The sequence below is a fragment of the Nerophis lumbriciformis genome, linkage group LG32 (assembly GCF_033978685.3).
Source record: "Nerophis lumbriciformis linkage group LG32, RoL_Nlum_v2.1, whole genome shotgun sequence".
NCBI lineage: Eukaryota > Metazoa > Chordata > Actinopteri > Syngnathiformes > Syngnathidae > Nerophis > Nerophis lumbriciformis.
In genome coordinates, this window is record NC_084579.2 from 5,779,773 (window position 1) to 5,796,732 (window position 16,960).

The 16,960-nt window shown below is 40.2% G+C and overlaps 1 protein-coding gene across 1 annotated transcript; it reads right to left on the bottom strand.

Annotated features, from left to right (window-relative positions):
* Positions 1–7,211: 7,211 nt before the first annotated feature.
* LOC133574953 (cytochrome c oxidase subunit 5B, mitochondrial-like) lies at positions 7,212–16,892 on the bottom strand. The gene is made up of 4 exons (XM_061927338.1): positions 16,741–16,892; positions 12,234–12,304; positions 8,729–8,828; positions 7,212–7,551 (listed from the first exon to the last, which is right to left on the bottom strand). Exons 1-4 carry the CDS (start codon positions 16,835–16,837, stop codon positions 7,439–7,441), a joined length of 381 nt encoding a protein of 126 aa, XP_061783322.1. The 5' UTR covers positions 16,838–16,892; the 3' UTR covers positions 7,212–7,438.
* Positions 16,893–16,960: the final 68 nt, after the last annotated feature.

A 16,960-nucleotide genomic window follows, 5' to 3' on the forward strand; every position in this document is an offset into this window, starting at 1 on the left:
GAAGACGCCGCACCGATCCACCTGTCGATCTCACGATCCACTCTTCCCTCACTCGTGAACAAGAATCTGTAGAATCAAATTTAAATCTTATTTCAAAGTATTTTGAATTTCTTTTGAAATTTTTGTTCTGGAAAATCTAGAAGAAATACTGATTTGTCTTTGTTAGAAATATAGCTTGGTCCAATTTGTTATATATTGTAACAAAGTGCAGATTGGATTTTAACCAATTTAAAACATGTCATCAAAATTCTAAAATGTATCTTAATCAGGAAAAATGACTAATGATGTTCCATAAATTCTTTTTTTAATTTTTTCCAAAAGATTCAAATTAGCTAGTTCACTTCTTTTTGTCGGTTGAATTTTGAATTTTAAAGAGTCGAAATTGAAGATAAACTATGTTTCAAAATTGTATTTAAATTTTTTTCGTGTTTTCTCCTCTTTTAAACCGTTCAATTAAGTGTTTTTTTCATCATTTATTCTCTTCCGTAAAAGGAAAAAAAAATGTACGACGGACTGACAGACAGAAATACCCATTTTCTTATATATACACAGGTAAAAGCCAGTAAATTAGAATATTTTGAAAAACTTGATTTATTTCAGTAATTGCATTCAAAAGGTGTAACTTGTACATTATATTTATTCATTGCACACAGACTGATGCATTCAAATGTTTATTTCATTTAATTTTGATGATTTGAAGTGGCAACAAATGAAAATCCAAAATTCCGTGTGTCACAAAATTAGAATATTACTTAAGGCTAATACAAAAAAGGGATTTTTAGAAATGTTGGCCAACTGAAAAGTATGAAAATGAAAAATATGAGCATGTACAATACTCAATACTTGGTTGGAGCTCCTTTTGCCTCAATTACTGCGTTAATGCGGCGTGGCATGGAGTCGATGAGTTTCTGGCACTGCTCAGGTGTTATGAGAGCCCAGGTTGCTCTGATAGTGGCCTTCAACTCTTCTGCGTTTTTGGGTCTGGCATTCTGCATCTTCCTTTTCACAATACCCCACAGATTTTCTATGGGGCTAAGGTCAGGGGAGTTGGCGGGCCAATTTAGAACAGAAATACCATGGTCCGTAAACCAGGCACGGGTAGATTTTGCGCTGTGTGCAGGCGCCAAGTCCTGTTGGAACTTGAAATCTCCATCTCCATAGAGCAGGTCAGCAGCAGGAAGCATGAAGTGCTCTAAAACTTGCTGGTAGACGGCTGCGTTGACCCTGGATCTCAGGAAACAGAGTGGACCGACACCAGCAGATGACATGGCACCCCAAACCATCACCCAACCATGCAAATTTTGCATTTCCTTTGGAAATCGAGGTCCCAGAGTCTGGAGGAAGACAGGAGAGGCACAGGATCCACGTTGCCTGAAGTCTAGTGTAAAGTTTCCACCATCAGTGATGGTTTGGGGTGCCATGTCATCTGCTGGTGTCGGTCCACTCTGTTTCCTGAGATCCAGGGTCAACGCAGCCGTCTACCAGCAAGTTTTAGAGCACTTCATGCTTCCTGCTGCTGACCTGCTCTATGGAGATGGAGATTTCAAGTTCCAACAGGACTTGGCGCCTGCACACAGCGCAAAATCTACCCGTGCCTGGTTTACGGACCATGGTATTTCTGTTCTAAATTGGCCCGCCAACTCCCCTGACCTTAGCCCCATAGAAAATCTGTGGGGTATTGTGAAAAGGAAGATGCAGAATGCCAGACCCAAAAACGCAGAAGAGTTGAAGGCCACTATCAGAGCAACCTGGGCTCTCATAACACCTGAGCAGTGCCAGAAACTCATCGACTCCATGCCACGCCGCATTAACGCAGTAATTGAGGCAAAAGGAGCTCCAACCAAGTATTGAGTATTGTACATGCTCATATTTTTCATTTTCATACTTTTCAGTTGGCCAACATTTCTAAAAATCCCTTTTTTGTATTAGCCTTAAGTAATATTCTAATTTTGTGACACACGGAATTTTGGATTTTCATTTGTTGCCACTTCAAATCATCAAAATTAAATGAAATCAGTCTGTGTGCAATGAATAAATATAATGTACAAGTTACACCTTTTGAATGCAATTACTGAAATAAATCAAGTTTTTCAAAATATTCTAATTTACTGGCTTTTACCTGTATATTGTTGCGTTTGGACCAGTTGTTCCTCCCAGGGATTTCAAGTTGCTGGCCACTCCCAAGCTCTTTTATGTCACGTAAAGCTGAGTAGAAGAACCACCAAAGACAGAATAGGTATTTTGTAATTTTATTTCCAAAGCCTTTTGGAAATAAACTTGAGACCAAATCCCGCACAGAATCGCTCACTCGCACAGCTAAATTGGTCTGATCTAAAATATGGAAACCTTCTCTTCTATAAAGTGTCTCTCGCTCCCACCCTCGTTGTCTCTCTTTCCAGCCCAAACACATGCCCATTGTCCTCCTCGGCTGGGCACAGGAACAGATAAGGAAAAGGAGTATCTGTCCTCCTTACATTCCTAAAGTCAAGGTTAGCACACAGTACTTGCAGACAACCAAAAGACCACAATTGGAAGAACACTAGCTGTTTTGTAATATGACTATGAAAATAAAGAAGTAACACTTAAATACGGATATATGTAAATATCTGCCTCCGACAATATACATGCGTGTATCCTACCTAAACAATGTATGAATACATTAGATATCTATATATCGATAGACTGTATCTCTGTTGCTGCAGCAGCAGAGAGTTTATTCTGTCTTGACACTTTGTATTGATATTTTGTATTACATTCTTCCCTTAAATGATCATGTTTACAGTGATTGTTTTATATGTATTTTTTTTATGTACGTCGCTTTGGATAAAAGCGTCTGCCAAATACTTAAACATATATAAACACCTGAAAGTCTTTATATCAGCTAAAACCGCCAATCTGTTTCACTGGATTCAGAATAAAACCAAATTCGGTCTTAAAATCTTTATCTTAATCATTTATTCCAACTTTTTTATTCAAGTATGACATTTTTAAATGTAATTAATTTAATTGACAAGCAATTCTATTATGGTCATACTCTTGTTTGCTAGCGGCCAGAGGTGTGGACTCGAGTCACATGACTTGGACTCGAGTCAGACTCGAGTCATGAATTTGATGACTTTAGACTCGACTTGACAAAATGTAAAAAGACTTGCAACTCGACTTAGACTTTAACATCAATGACTTGTGACTTCACTTGGACTTGAGCCTTTTGAATTGACATGACTTGCTACTTTCCCCAAAACCCAAAGATGAAAAAGTTATTCGGGAGCGCTCCGTATTTTTCATTGTGTACTTGTCTATCAGCGTTGCGTGTGTCAGCTGGTGTGCTCTCAGTACAACAGCCAATCAAATTAGATCTACTTTGTTTTCATCACACAGCATTCATCCAATCAAATTGCAGGACAACCAACGAAGAAGACATGTCCAAACCACACGCCAGTGAACAAAAAATGATACCTAAAATAATTTTGTTTGGGTATAAAAATTACGAGGTGGTCAACACAAAACGGTTTGCAGTATGCAACACATGCGGTTCCAAAATGACTGATGGAGAGGCAACAACTTCCAACTTCGTCCGGCATTTGAAGTTGCACAAAGAACGGTAAGTTTTGAATGTAAGATAACGTTTATTGGCTAAGTAACGTGACTTTTATTTGCTGTGTAGTTAAATCAGTGAGGCTGTAAACTCACTGCTAACGTTATAACGTTATTGCAAACACGGGAATCTGTTGCAGTTCACTACCTTATTCATACTTTTTGTTCAGTGATTTTTTTTAAGCAGGGTTACGTTAGTCAATATATCACACGTAACGTTAGACGGCGGTCAGCAGCACCGCGTATTTTAGCCACCTAAAAAAAGACAAAAATAGTCAAATAAAGGTCAGTTAAAATGTATACTATATTATGAATATGTGTACCGTTTTAGCTAGCTTTCTGACATACTGTTGGTTGTTTACCTCAGTGGTCCCCAACCACCGGGCCGCGGCCCGGTACTGGTCCGTGGATCGATTGGTATCGGGCCGCACAAGAAATATATATATTTTTTTAATTAAATCAACATAAAAAACACAAGATACACTTACAAGTAGTGCACCAACCCAAAACAACTCTCTCCCCCCTTTTGTTCTGGGCATTGAACATGAAGACTCTTCCTTCACTGTTCCGAGTGGCCATGAGAGTCTTGGCAGTGCCTGCCTCCAGTGCTCCAGTGGAGCGAGTTTTCAGCCATGGTGGCATCATACTACGCCCCCATCGTGCACAAATGACTGACAGACTCTTGGCTAATTTGGTCTTTTGCAAATGCAATGCAGCATAGGGCCCTGACATATAAAAAGTACAACTTTTTTGTTATGTTCACGTATATGTCATGTTTTTTCAATGTTAACACTTTTGTACAAATAAGTACATTTGCACTTTATTTTTCAATGTGTTTGTTCTGTAAAGGAATGAGTTAATGTTTAAAATGACTGGTTAATAGTGCTATTATAAAGTGCAATGTCAGCACAATTTTCTTTCCTGCAATTTAAAATGCACTTGTTTTAATAAATAAATACAGCGTTTGAAAAGCATACACAATCTGTGTTAATACGGCGGACGCGTGGCGCAGTGGAAGAATGGCCGTCCGCGACCCGAGGGTCCCTGGTTCAATCCCCACCTAGTACCAACCTCGTCATGTCCGTTGTGTCCTGAGCAAGACACTTCACCCTTGCTCCTGATGGGTGCTGGTTAGCGCCTTGCATGGCAGCTCCCTCCATCAGTGTGTGAATGTGTGTGTGAATGGGTAAATGTGGAAGTAGTGTCAAAGCGCTTTGAGTACCTTGAAGGTAGAAAAGCGCTATACAAGTACAACCCATTTATCATTTATCATTATTTATTTAATATATTAGTCTGTGGTTAAAAGGACTTGAAAGGACTCAAAACTCAAAATGCAGGACTTAGGACTTGACTTGAGACTTTCCAGTCTTGACTTTGGACTTGACTAGGGGCTTGCCTGTCTTGACTCGGGACTTGACTCGGACTTGAGGGCAAAGACTTGAGACTTACTTGTGACTTGCAAAACAATGACTTGGTCCCACCTCTGCTAGCGGCTATGATTTCAGTACTACTGAAGATCTTTGCTCCTTCTCAACTCTGTGGTAATATTCTTTTCACAAAATACAACCAATAGTACGTTAATGTTAAATCTTACTTGTGAAAAGTAATCCCCCCGATTCCTATTTTCAACAGTCCGCTCATTTGAGCAGGAAAACGCTGAACACCATCTTTGTTTTCTACCTGTCAACTGTCAGTTTAGGCCGCTCGCCGGCTCCTCATCACCACTTCAAGATGGCGGCCCAATTTCTCGCGTCACAGCAGCCAATGCTGCGTCTACTTATAAGATGTCTACGCATGTCATCATATCCTGTGTCCCCCGCCCTTAAGTTACCCTTACAATGGTTCCGGTATTGACCCGAGTAACCGATACATGACAGACACCACCAGCAGAAAATGTTAAAAACAAAAGTCAATAGCCTATATTGACAATATAAAGTCGTTCTCATCAAATACCTGACGCAATTGGTAGATATATTCTCTTGTCTCAAAGTAGGCTTACACAGCAATGAGCTCCCTGCTGCTACCCACTGGTAGGGAAGAGTATTACATGGTTAGTCTGCTGATCTTAACGACACATTTTGACACGGTTTGCAAAAAAAAAATTTCCGACCAATTAGATGAAATTGCATAATTTCCCACAGCACACCAAACAATATATCACGGTACACCGGTGTGCTGCGACACAGTGGTTGGAAAACAATGACCTCACATACTCGCCCGCCCTAAACCCCTCTCAGCCAGGACTCAAATCTGGGTGGCCGGCATGAGAGATGAGTGTGCTATGTACCGAGCTAAAACCTCAGGTCATCAGGGAGTGAGGTATACCAATGTATAAAAACCCCAAAAGTTGTCACGTTGTGTAAATGGTAAATAAAAAGAGAATACAACAAATCCTTTTCAAATTATATTCAATTGAATAGACTGCAAAGACAAGATATTTCATGTTCACATATATTCAATATTAGCTCATTTGGAATTTGATGCCTGCGACATGTTTTTTAAAAAGCTGGCACAAGTGGCAAAAAAGACCGAGAAAGTTGAGGAATGCTCATCAAACACTTATATGGAACATCCCACAGGTGAACAGGCTAATTGGGAACAGGTGGGTGCCATGATTGGGTATAAAAGCAGCTTCCGTGAAATGCTCAGTCGTTCACAAACAAGGACGGGGCGAGGGGTCACCACTTTGTCAACAAATGCCTGAGCATATTGTTTAAAAACAACATTTCTCAACCAGCTATTGCAAGGAATTTAGGGATTTCACCATCTACGCTCTGTAATATCATCAAAAGGTTCAGAGAATCTGGAGAAATCACTGCACGTAAGCCATGATATTATGGACCTTCCATCCCTCAGGCGGTACTGCATCAAAAAGTGTGTAAAGGATATCACCACATGGGCTAAGGAACACGTCAGAAAACCACTGTCAGTCACTACAGTTGGTCGCTACATCTGTAAGTGCAAGTTAAAGCTCTACTATGCAAAGCCAAAGCCATTTATCAACAACACCCAGAAACGCCGCCGGCTTCGCTGGGTCCGAGCTCATCTAAGATGGACTGATGTAAAGTGGAAAAGTGTTCTGTGGTCTGACGAGTCCACATTTCAAATTGTTTTTGGAAAATGTGGACGTCGTGTCCTCTGGACCAAAAAGGAAAAGAACCACAGTGTAAAAGGCAGCATGTGTGATGGTATGGGGGTGTATTAGTGCCCAAGGCATGGGTAACTTACACATTTGTGAAGGCGCCATTAATGCTGAAAGGTACATTACAGGTTTTGGAGCAACATATGTTGCCATCCAAGCAACGTTATCATGGACGCCCCTGCTTATTTCAGCAAGACGATGCCAAGCCACGTGTTACAACAGCGTGGCTTCATAGTATAAGAGTGCGGGTACTAGACTGGCCCGCCTGTAGTCCAGAGCTGAAAATGAAGTTTCTCAGTGTGAACATGAAATATCTTGTCTTTGCAGTCTATTCAATTGAATATAAGTTGAAAAGGATTTGTTGTATTCTCTTTTTATTTACCATTTACACAACGTGACAACTTCACTGCTTTTGGGTTTTGTACTCCATTCGAGTCTGCAACAAAGTTCGCCTTAAAAACGTCTAACTCCAAACTTGATTTCCCTTATTTTATTTCATTAAAGCAAAGTTTCAATTCTTTACACAACTTTTAGAAGCACACACATTGTATTGTAGACGAAGAAGATGAGGTCATCAGGTTGATCAAGTATTGAAACAGAACAAGTCCAACTCAGACCAGAATGTGTTACGTGCAGAGCAGGAAGTGGACCGGCGCAAACAGGATGTTCCCAGAGACCAGAGACTTCATTGAGACGGAGGGTCTAGTGGGGGAGCTCGTGTGGGACCAGTTTGTAGTGAGTACCGCAGGACGGACAGCGCTGGGTCTCGCCCTCGTGGAGCCAGAACCACACCACCGCCGTGTTGTCTTCCTCGCCTGCACATACCAGCTAGTTAACGCTGCACTTTATCATGTAAGTGTTTGCACTTTATCATGTGTTTGCACTTTGTCATGTAAGTGTTTGCACTTTATCATGTCAGTTTTTGCACTTTGTTATGTGTTTGCACTTTATGTAAGTGTTTGCACTTTGTTATGTAAGTGTTTGCACTTTATTATGTAAGTGTTTGCACTTTATCGTGTAAGTGTTTGCACTTTATCATGTAAGTGTTTGCACTTTATCATGTAAGTGTTTGCACTTAATCATGTAAGTGTTTGCACTTAATCATGTGTTTGCACTTTATCATGCAAGTGTTTGCACTTTATGTAAGTGTGTGCACTTTGTTATGTAAGTGTTTGCACTTTATTATGTAAGTGTTTGCACTTTGTTATGTAAGTGTTTGCACTTTGTTATGTAAGTGTTTGCACTTTATCATGCAAGTGTTTGCACTTTGTTATGTGTTTGCGCTTTGTTATGTAAGTGTTTGCACTTTATCATGTAAGTGTTTGCACTTTGTTATGTAAGTGTTTGCACTTTGTTATGTAAGTGTTTGCACTTTATCATGCAAGTGTTTGCACTTTATCATGCAAGTGTTTGCACTTTCTCATGTAAGTGTTTGCACTTTATCATGTAAGTGTTTACACTTTATGTAAGTTTTTGCACTTTGTTATGCAAGTGTTTGCACTTTGTTATGCAAATGTTTGCACTTTGTTATGTAAGTGTTGGCACTTTATTATGTAAGTGTTTGCACTTTATCATGTAAGTGTTTGCACTTTATCATGTAAGTGTTTGCACTTTATTATGTAAGTGTTTGCACTTTATTATGTGTTTGCACTTTGTTATGTAAGTGTTTGCACTTTATTATGTAAGTGTTTGCACTCAATTATGTAAGTGTTTACACTTTATCATGTAAGTGTTTGCACTTTATCATGTAAGTGTTTGCACTTTATTATGTAAGTGTTTGTACTTTATTATGTAAGTGTTTGCACTTTATCATGTAAGTGTTTGCACTTTATCATGTAAGTGTTTGCACTTTATTATGTAAGTGTTTGCACTTTATTAAGTAAGTGTTTGCACTTTATTAAGTAAGTGTTTGCACTTTATCATGTAAGTGTTTGCACTTTATCATGTAAGTGTTTGCACTTTATTATGCAAGTGTGTCCGACAATCACTTACACACACATCCCACGATCCTCTTGTTGGAGACGGAGGGAACCAAGTGAGGATCCACTTTGGATCCGGCGTATTCCTTGGACCTCATGGTGCCGTGAGAGTCCTGCAACACAACACAACAGCATGCTCCTCAATAACAACGCTGCTTTCTGAGGAAAACTATGTAAACAGGAAGTAGATTACAACATGGTGGTGTACGGTAAACCGCTACTAATAAAGTACCACTGTGCTAATGAATTAAAAAATGTACTATACTGCTTTGGTAAAATACCGGTACTTTTTTATTTTCCTGGACATGATAGTACGCCGTGTAGTATGAGCCCAGGCACACGTACGTCAACACGCAACGGAAACAGTGTGGAGACAAAAGAGGGAAAATTTACATATTTTGGGCTAAAAACTAACAATAAAGGTGAAGCTATAAACACAGCAAACAGTGCTTTTAAACATAGCTCGCTAGCGGCTAACGCCCATCCACTGTGTTTTAGCTACTTCTAAATCACTAATCAATCAATCAATCAATCAATGTTTATTTATATAGCCCTAAATTACAAGTGTCTCAAAGGGCTGCACAAGCCACAACGACATCCTCGGTACAGAGCCTCGTCTCCGTGGCGACACATAAAGTAAGTTTCTTACAAGTATCATTATCACTGCAGGACGAGGAATAGCTAAACATGCTTCACTACACACCGTAGGAAGATACAATAGCTAACCGCTAACAGCAGGTGAGCGCTCCTGAATGTAAACAAATGCCATGGGAGGATCTACACAAACATCCACTGTAATGATACCAAGTACAAGATACAGTCGATACTACTATGATTGTGTGAATGCTCCAAAACATTCACTCATATGGTTTTCTACACCAAAATTAATCTATTTATTCAACTTCTGCAGATTTTGGCGCACTCTACCTTCCACATTTTTCACCCAATTCAAAGCATTCGCGGGCTTTCCCTTGACAAATTCCAAAAATTCCCAGAATTCCAGGTTTTCCGGGAAATTTTTCCCCATTCAAAATGAATTGGCCATTTTTCAAACTTCCCCCATTTCCACATTTTTCAACCGATTCAAACCATTCCACCTTAAACACATTCCACCATCATGGAAATGTTACACTACCCTTTTTTCCAAGTTCCAAAAAAATTCCAGGATTTTCCATAATTCCTGGTTTTCCGCAAAGCCCTCTTTCCACCCAATTTTCTGGCGACGACTCCTTCCACATTTTTCAACGCATTTCAACCGTTCCACCGTCAAAACATTCCTCTTAATCAGGACAAAAAACAAAGTAGTTTTTTGAACTGGAAAAATTCCAGATTTTCCCGAAATTCCGTAATATCATTTCTCAATTCAACATGTTACTATTTCAACATTTCTGGACCGATTTAAAAAAATTCCAACACCAACCATTTCAACTCATGTTTTTACCATTTTCAAAAAAATTCCCGCTTTTGCCGAAAATCCCAAATGTTTGGGAAATTCCCATTGAAATCAATGGGACATTTTTCAACGCATTTCAACCGTTCCACCGTCAAAACATTCCTCTTAATCGGGACTGGAAAAATTCCCCATTTTCCGTAATATCATTTCTCAATTCAACATGTTACTATTTCAACATTTCTCGACCGATTTAAAAAAAATTCCAACACCAACCATTTCAACTCATTCAGACCATTCAAGTTTTTTTTTACCATTTTCAAAAAAATTCCCGCTTTTGCCGAAATTCCCAAATTTTGGGGAAATTCCCATTGAAATCAATGGGACATTTTTCAACGCATTTCAACCGTTCCACCGTCAAAACATTCCTCTTAATCAGGACAAAAAACAAAGTTGCATTTTGGACTGGAAAAATTCCCCATTTTCCGTAATACCATTTCTCAATTCAACATGTTACTATTTCAATATTTCTGGACCGATTAAAAAAAAATTCCAACACCAACCATTTCAACTCATTCAGACCATTCAAGTTTTTTTTTTACCATTTTCAAAAAAATTCCCGCTTTTGCCGAAATTCCCAAATGTTTGGGAAATTCACATTGAAATCAATGGGACATTTTTCAACGCATTTCAACCGTTCCACCGTCAAAACATTCCTCTTAATCAGGACAAAAAACAAAGTTGTTTTTTGGACTGGAAAAATTCCTGATTTTCCCCAAATTCCGTAATACCATTTCTCAATTCAACATGTTACTATTTCAACATTTCTCGACCGATTTAAAAAAATTCCAACACCAATCATTTCAACTCATTCAGACCATTCAAGTTTTTTTTTACCATTTTCAAAAAAATTCCCGCTTTTGCCGAAATTCCCAAATTTTTGGGAAATTCCCATTGAAATCAATGGGACATTTTTCAACGCATTTCAACCGTTCCACCGTCAAAACATTCCTCTTAATCAGGACAAAAAACAAAGTTGTTTTTTGAACTGGAAAAATTCCCCATTTTCCGTAATATCATTTCTCAATTCAACATGTTACCATTTCAACATTTCTCGACCGATTTAAAAAAATTCCAACACCAACCATTTCAACTCATTCAGACCATTCAAGTTTGTTTTTACCATTTTCAAAAAAATTCCCGCTTTTGCCGAAATTCCCAAATTTTTGGGAAATTCCCATTGAATTCAATGGGACATTTTTGAACGCATTTCAACCATTCCACCGTCAAAACATTCCTCTTAATCAGGACAAAAAACAAAGTTGTGTTTTGAACTGGAAAAATTCCCCATTTCCCCCAAATTCCGTAATACCATTTCTCAATTCAACATGTTACTATTTCAACATTTCTCGACCGATTAAAAAAAAATTCCAACACCAACCATTTCAACTCATTCAGACCATTCAAGGTCTTTTTTTTACCATTTTCAAAAAAAATTCCCGCTTTTCCCGAAACTCCCACATTTTTGAGAAATTCCCATTGAAATCAATGGGACATTCTTCAAAGTTCCACAACTCTCACATTTTTCATCTGATTCAAACGGTTTCAACTTCCAAATATTCAGCCTGTTTGGGAATTGTGTGCTCTACTTCAACAATTCTAAAAAAAATTCCAGGATTTCATTTCAACTTCCTTCAGGAATTGCCTCATCTAGTTACATGGTAAATGGGCTATACTTGTATAGCGTTTTTTTGCCTTCAAGGTACTCAAAGCGCTTTGACACTGTTTCCACATTCACCCATTCACACACACACATTCACACACTGATGGCGGGAGCTGCCATGCAAGGCCCTAACCACGACTCATCAGGAGCAAGGATGAAGTGTCTTGCTCAAGGACACAACGGACGTGACGATGATGGTAGAAGGTGGGGATCGAACCAGGAACCCTCAGGTTTCTGGCATAGCCACTCTCCCAACCGCGCCACGCCGTCTCCCATGATATTTTTCATCATCACAATGTCTTTTTGTCCTTATGTTATTGTTTCTAAACTCAGTAAATGCGTCAGTGGACTGTAAATGTGACCAATGTATGTCAAAGTGTGACCCAGGATGAAGACTGGTCTTACAGCGCCCTCCTTCATGGCCTTCATGATGACCTTCTCCAAGCCGGTGGCTTGTTCCTCATCAGTAGGAATTCCTGAGAAGAAACAAACATTTCTAATCAAACAAAAAAAAAAGAAAACATTTCTTAGAGCTGCTGCTAGCAAAGCTTACATCAATCTCACTGAAGCTAACAAACTTTCTTTAATAATCGCAAACACGAGTAGGATGTGTGTCATTAACGTATTGCCTCAATATTTAAAAACAATGTTGATACACTATCAACTTGATTACTGCAACGCACTTCTCGTCAGGGTCCCCAAAAAGAGCATCAAAAAGCCCCAGTACATCCAAAACAGCGCAGCGAGGATCCTGATGAGAGTGCGCAAGTGTGATGACATCACACCCATACTCAAATCACTCCACTGGCTCCCTATTGCATCCCGGATCCAACTCAAGATGAACCTGCTAACACACCTATGCATCTACGGCAACACCCCCTCCTACCTCAAAGACCTACCGTATTTTCCGCACCATAAGGCGCCCTGGGTTATAAGCCGCGCCTTCAATGAACGGCATATTTCAAAACTTTGTCCACCTATAAGCCGCCCCGTGTTATAAGCCGCATCTAACTGCGCTAAAGGGAATGTCAAAAAAACAGTCAGATAGGTCAGTCAAACTTTAATAATATATTAAAAACCAGCGTGATGTGGGCGCGCATGGAGTCGTATATCAACATGGACGGAGCTGCGTGAAAAAAGCCACCCGGCCTCTTCGCGTAAACTTCCCTTAACCACTCGCTCATCTTTTCTTCATCCATCCATCCCTTCGAGTTAGCTTTTATGATGACGCCGGCTGGAAAGGTCTCTTTTGGCAAGGTCTTCCTTTTGAATATCACCATGGGTGGAAGTTTCTGGCCATTAGCATGGCAAGCTAGAACCACAGTGAAGGATGACTTCTCATTCCCTGTGGTGCGAATATTCACCGTACGTGCTCCCGTTGTATCCACAGTGCGGTTCACAGGAATATCAAAAGTCAGTGGAACCTCGTCCATGTTGATAATGTTCTCTGGCCGGATCTTTTTTTCAGCTATCTTGTTTTTACAATATGCACGGAAAGTAGCCAGCTTTTCTTGAAAGTCTTTAGGCAGTTGCTGTGAAATAGTAGTCCGTGTGCGGATGGAGAGATTGCGTCTTTTCATGAACCGGAAACCTGTCGCTTAGTAGGAGCCATTTTGTGGTCTTTACAGATGTAAACACACAAAGGAAATGAAACGTAATATCCGCGCGCTTCTTCTTCTTCTACGGGGGCGGGTGGTTGCTTACAGTAGAAGAAGAAGCGCTTCCTCTTCTATGGGGGCGGGTGCTTACCTTGGCGGTTGCTTGCGTAGAAGAAGAAGCGCTTCCTCTTCTACGGGGAAAAAAGATGGCGGCTGTTTACCGTAGTTGCGAGACCTAAACTTTATGAAAATGAATCTTAATATTAATCCATATATAAAGCGCACCGGGTTATAAGCCGCACTGTCAGCTTTTGAGTAAATTTGTGGAATTTAGGTGCGGCTAATAGTGCGGAAAATACGGTAGTTTCCCCTCAACCTCCGCTCCTCAAACACTAATCTCCTCAAACCCATCAGGACAAACTTACAATCAATGGGCTCGACCGCACCCGAACTCTGGAACGCTCTCCCCGACCATCTTAGAGCACCACAGTCGGCCGACCGTTTTAACCCTTGTGTGGTGTTCGGGTCTGTGGGACCCGTTTTCATTTTTTATTAAAATAAAAATATTGAATTAATTAATTTTTCAAACTGACACTCACTGACTTTGGCTCATTTTCTGTGAAGAACATATATCAGAATACATATTTAATGACCACACACCATACATCCCCCCTACACATTTATATTACATATAAGATGTCCGGGGCTAATAGAAGTGTGGAAATTGATGTTCTGTGTACCACACGCAACGCCCCCCCCCCCCCCCCCCCCCCGTGCAATAATTTTTTTTTTAAAAGGACCTTATCTTCACCATACCTGGTTGTCCAAATTAGGTATAATAATGTGTTAATTCCACGACTGTATATATCGGTATCGGTTTATATCGGTATCTGTAATTAAGAGTTGGACAATATCGGAATACATGCACAAAAGTGCACTAATAGCTTGTTGTAAAATGTCTCTGACAATCTTGCACTTTCTGTTTTGGAAATGACATGAATGTTTGTGCCACTGCTTAATAACTGTTTAATAAATACACTTTTACTTGTGATTTCCCTCTCTGCATGAAAGTTTAAAAGTAGCATATATTAATGCAGTATGGAGAAGAATGTTTTAATGTAGACACATAGAATCATCATACTGCTGTGATTATATGCATCAAGTGTTCATTCAAGGCTAAGGCAAAATATCCACATATATATCGTGTATCGCGATATGGCCTTAAAATATCGCAATATTAAAAAAAGGTCATATCGCCCAGCCCTAATAGTAACTAGTATATCATGCAAAAGCGCAGATTCCAACCATTGAAATACTTTGTATAGTTCAAGACTTACTGTCATTTGAAAACATCATAATGGCAGCTCCAGTTTTCACCTTAAAGATCTAAAAAAATTATTTGGGAATGTCCGGCGGGCCAGATTCAAACAGTTAACGGGCCGAATGTGGCCCCGGGGCCTTAATTTGCCCAGGTCTGCTCTAGCCTTTAAATAGACCCCACTTTTAGACCAGTTGATCTGCTGTCTCTCTTTTCTGCTTGTGTTCATTCAAGGCTCAGGCAAAATATCCAGATATACAGGTAAAAGCCAGTAAATTAGAATATTTTGAAAAACTTGATTTATTTCAGTAATTGCATTCAAAAGGTGTAACTTGTACATTATATTTATTCATTGCACACAGACTGATGCATTCAAATGTTTATTTCATTTAATTTTGATGATTTGAAGTGGCAACAACAAATGAAAATCCAAAATTCCGTGTGTCACAAAATTAGAATATTACTTAAGGCTAATACAAAAAAGGGATTTTTAGAAATGTTGGCCAACTGAAAAGTATGAAAATGAAAAATATGAGCATGTGCAATACTCAATACTTGGTTGGAGCTCCTTTTGCCTCAATTACTGCGTTAATGCGGCGTGGCATGGAGTCGATGAGTTTCTGGCACTGCTCAGGTGTTATGAGAGCCCAGGTTGCTCTGATAGTGGCCTTCAACTCTTCTGCGTTTTTGGGTCTGGCATTCTGCATCTTCCTTTTCACAATACCCCACAGATTTTCTATGGGGCTAAGGTCAGGGGAGTTGGGGGGCCAATTTAGAACAGAAATACCATGGTCTGTAAACCAGGCACGGGTAGATTTTGCGCTGTGTGCAGGCGCCAAGTCCTGTTGGAACTTGAAATCTCCATCTCCATAGAGCAGGTCAGCAGCAGGAAGCATGAAGTGCTCTAAAACTTGCTGGTAGACGGCTGCGTTGACCCTGGATCTCAGGAAACAGAGTGGACCGACACCAGCAGATGACATGGCACCCCAAACCATCACTGATGGTGGAAACTTTACACTAGACTTCAGGCAACGTGGATCCTGTGCCTCTCCTGTCTTCCTCCAGACTCTGGGACCTCGATTTCCAAAGGAAATGCAAAATTTGCATGGTTGGGTGATGGTTTGGGGTGCCATGTCATCTGCTGGTGTCGGTCCACTCTGTTTCCTGAGATCCAGGGTCAACGCAGCCGTCTACCAGCAAGTTTTAGAGCACTTCATGCTTCCTGCTGCTGACCTGCTCTATGGAGATGGAGATTTCAAGTTCCAACAGGACTTGGCGCCTGCACACAGCGCAAAATCTACCCGTGCCTGGTTTACGGACCATGGTATTTCTGTTCTAAATTGGCCCGCCAAATCCCCTGACCTTAGCCCCAAAGAAAATCTGTGGGGTATTGTGAAAAGGAAGATGCAGAATGCCAGACCCAAAAACGCAGAAGAGTTGAAGGCCACTATCAGAGCAAACTGGGCTCTCATAACACCTGAGCAGTGCCAGAAACTCATCGACTCCATGCCACGCCGCAAAAAATCCCTTTTTTGTATTAGCCTTAAGTAATATTCTAATTTTGTGACACATGGAATTTTGGATTTTCATTTGTTGCCACTTCAAATCATCAAAATTAAATGAAATAAACATTTGAATGCATCAGTCTGTGTGCAATGAATAAATATAATGTACAAGTTACACCCTTTGAATGCAATTACTGAAATAAATCAAGTTTTTCAAAATATTCAAATTTACTGGCTTTTACCTGTATATGGTGTATCGTGATATGGCCTAAAAATATCGAGATATTCAAAAAAGGCCATATCGCCCAGCCCTACTTTGTGTGAATAATCGGCAAACAAAACATTTGTTGACGTTCCTAACCAACAACATCCATGACTTCTAAAGAGGTTGATTCTTTTTTTTCACTGAGCTGCTGCGTCCTTGTGGCGGACAAACCTGCTTGTATTTTAATTAGAGCTCTTTCGTTTCGGTTCCGTGGTTCGGGGCTCACCTCCAGCCGCCATGTTGCGGCACATTGACGGCACTGCAGCGGCCCGGCGGCTCACGGCGGCCCTGAAGCCTGAGCGGAGGAGTAACCTTGCAGCCATCTTGTTTCTTCTTCTTCTTCTTCCCGCGACAGTCGCTAGGAAGTGACGTCATGCAAAAAAATCTCGGCGCTTACTGATGACGCCAAAAAACAAATATTTGGTGGTTTTATAACCTTTTTACAA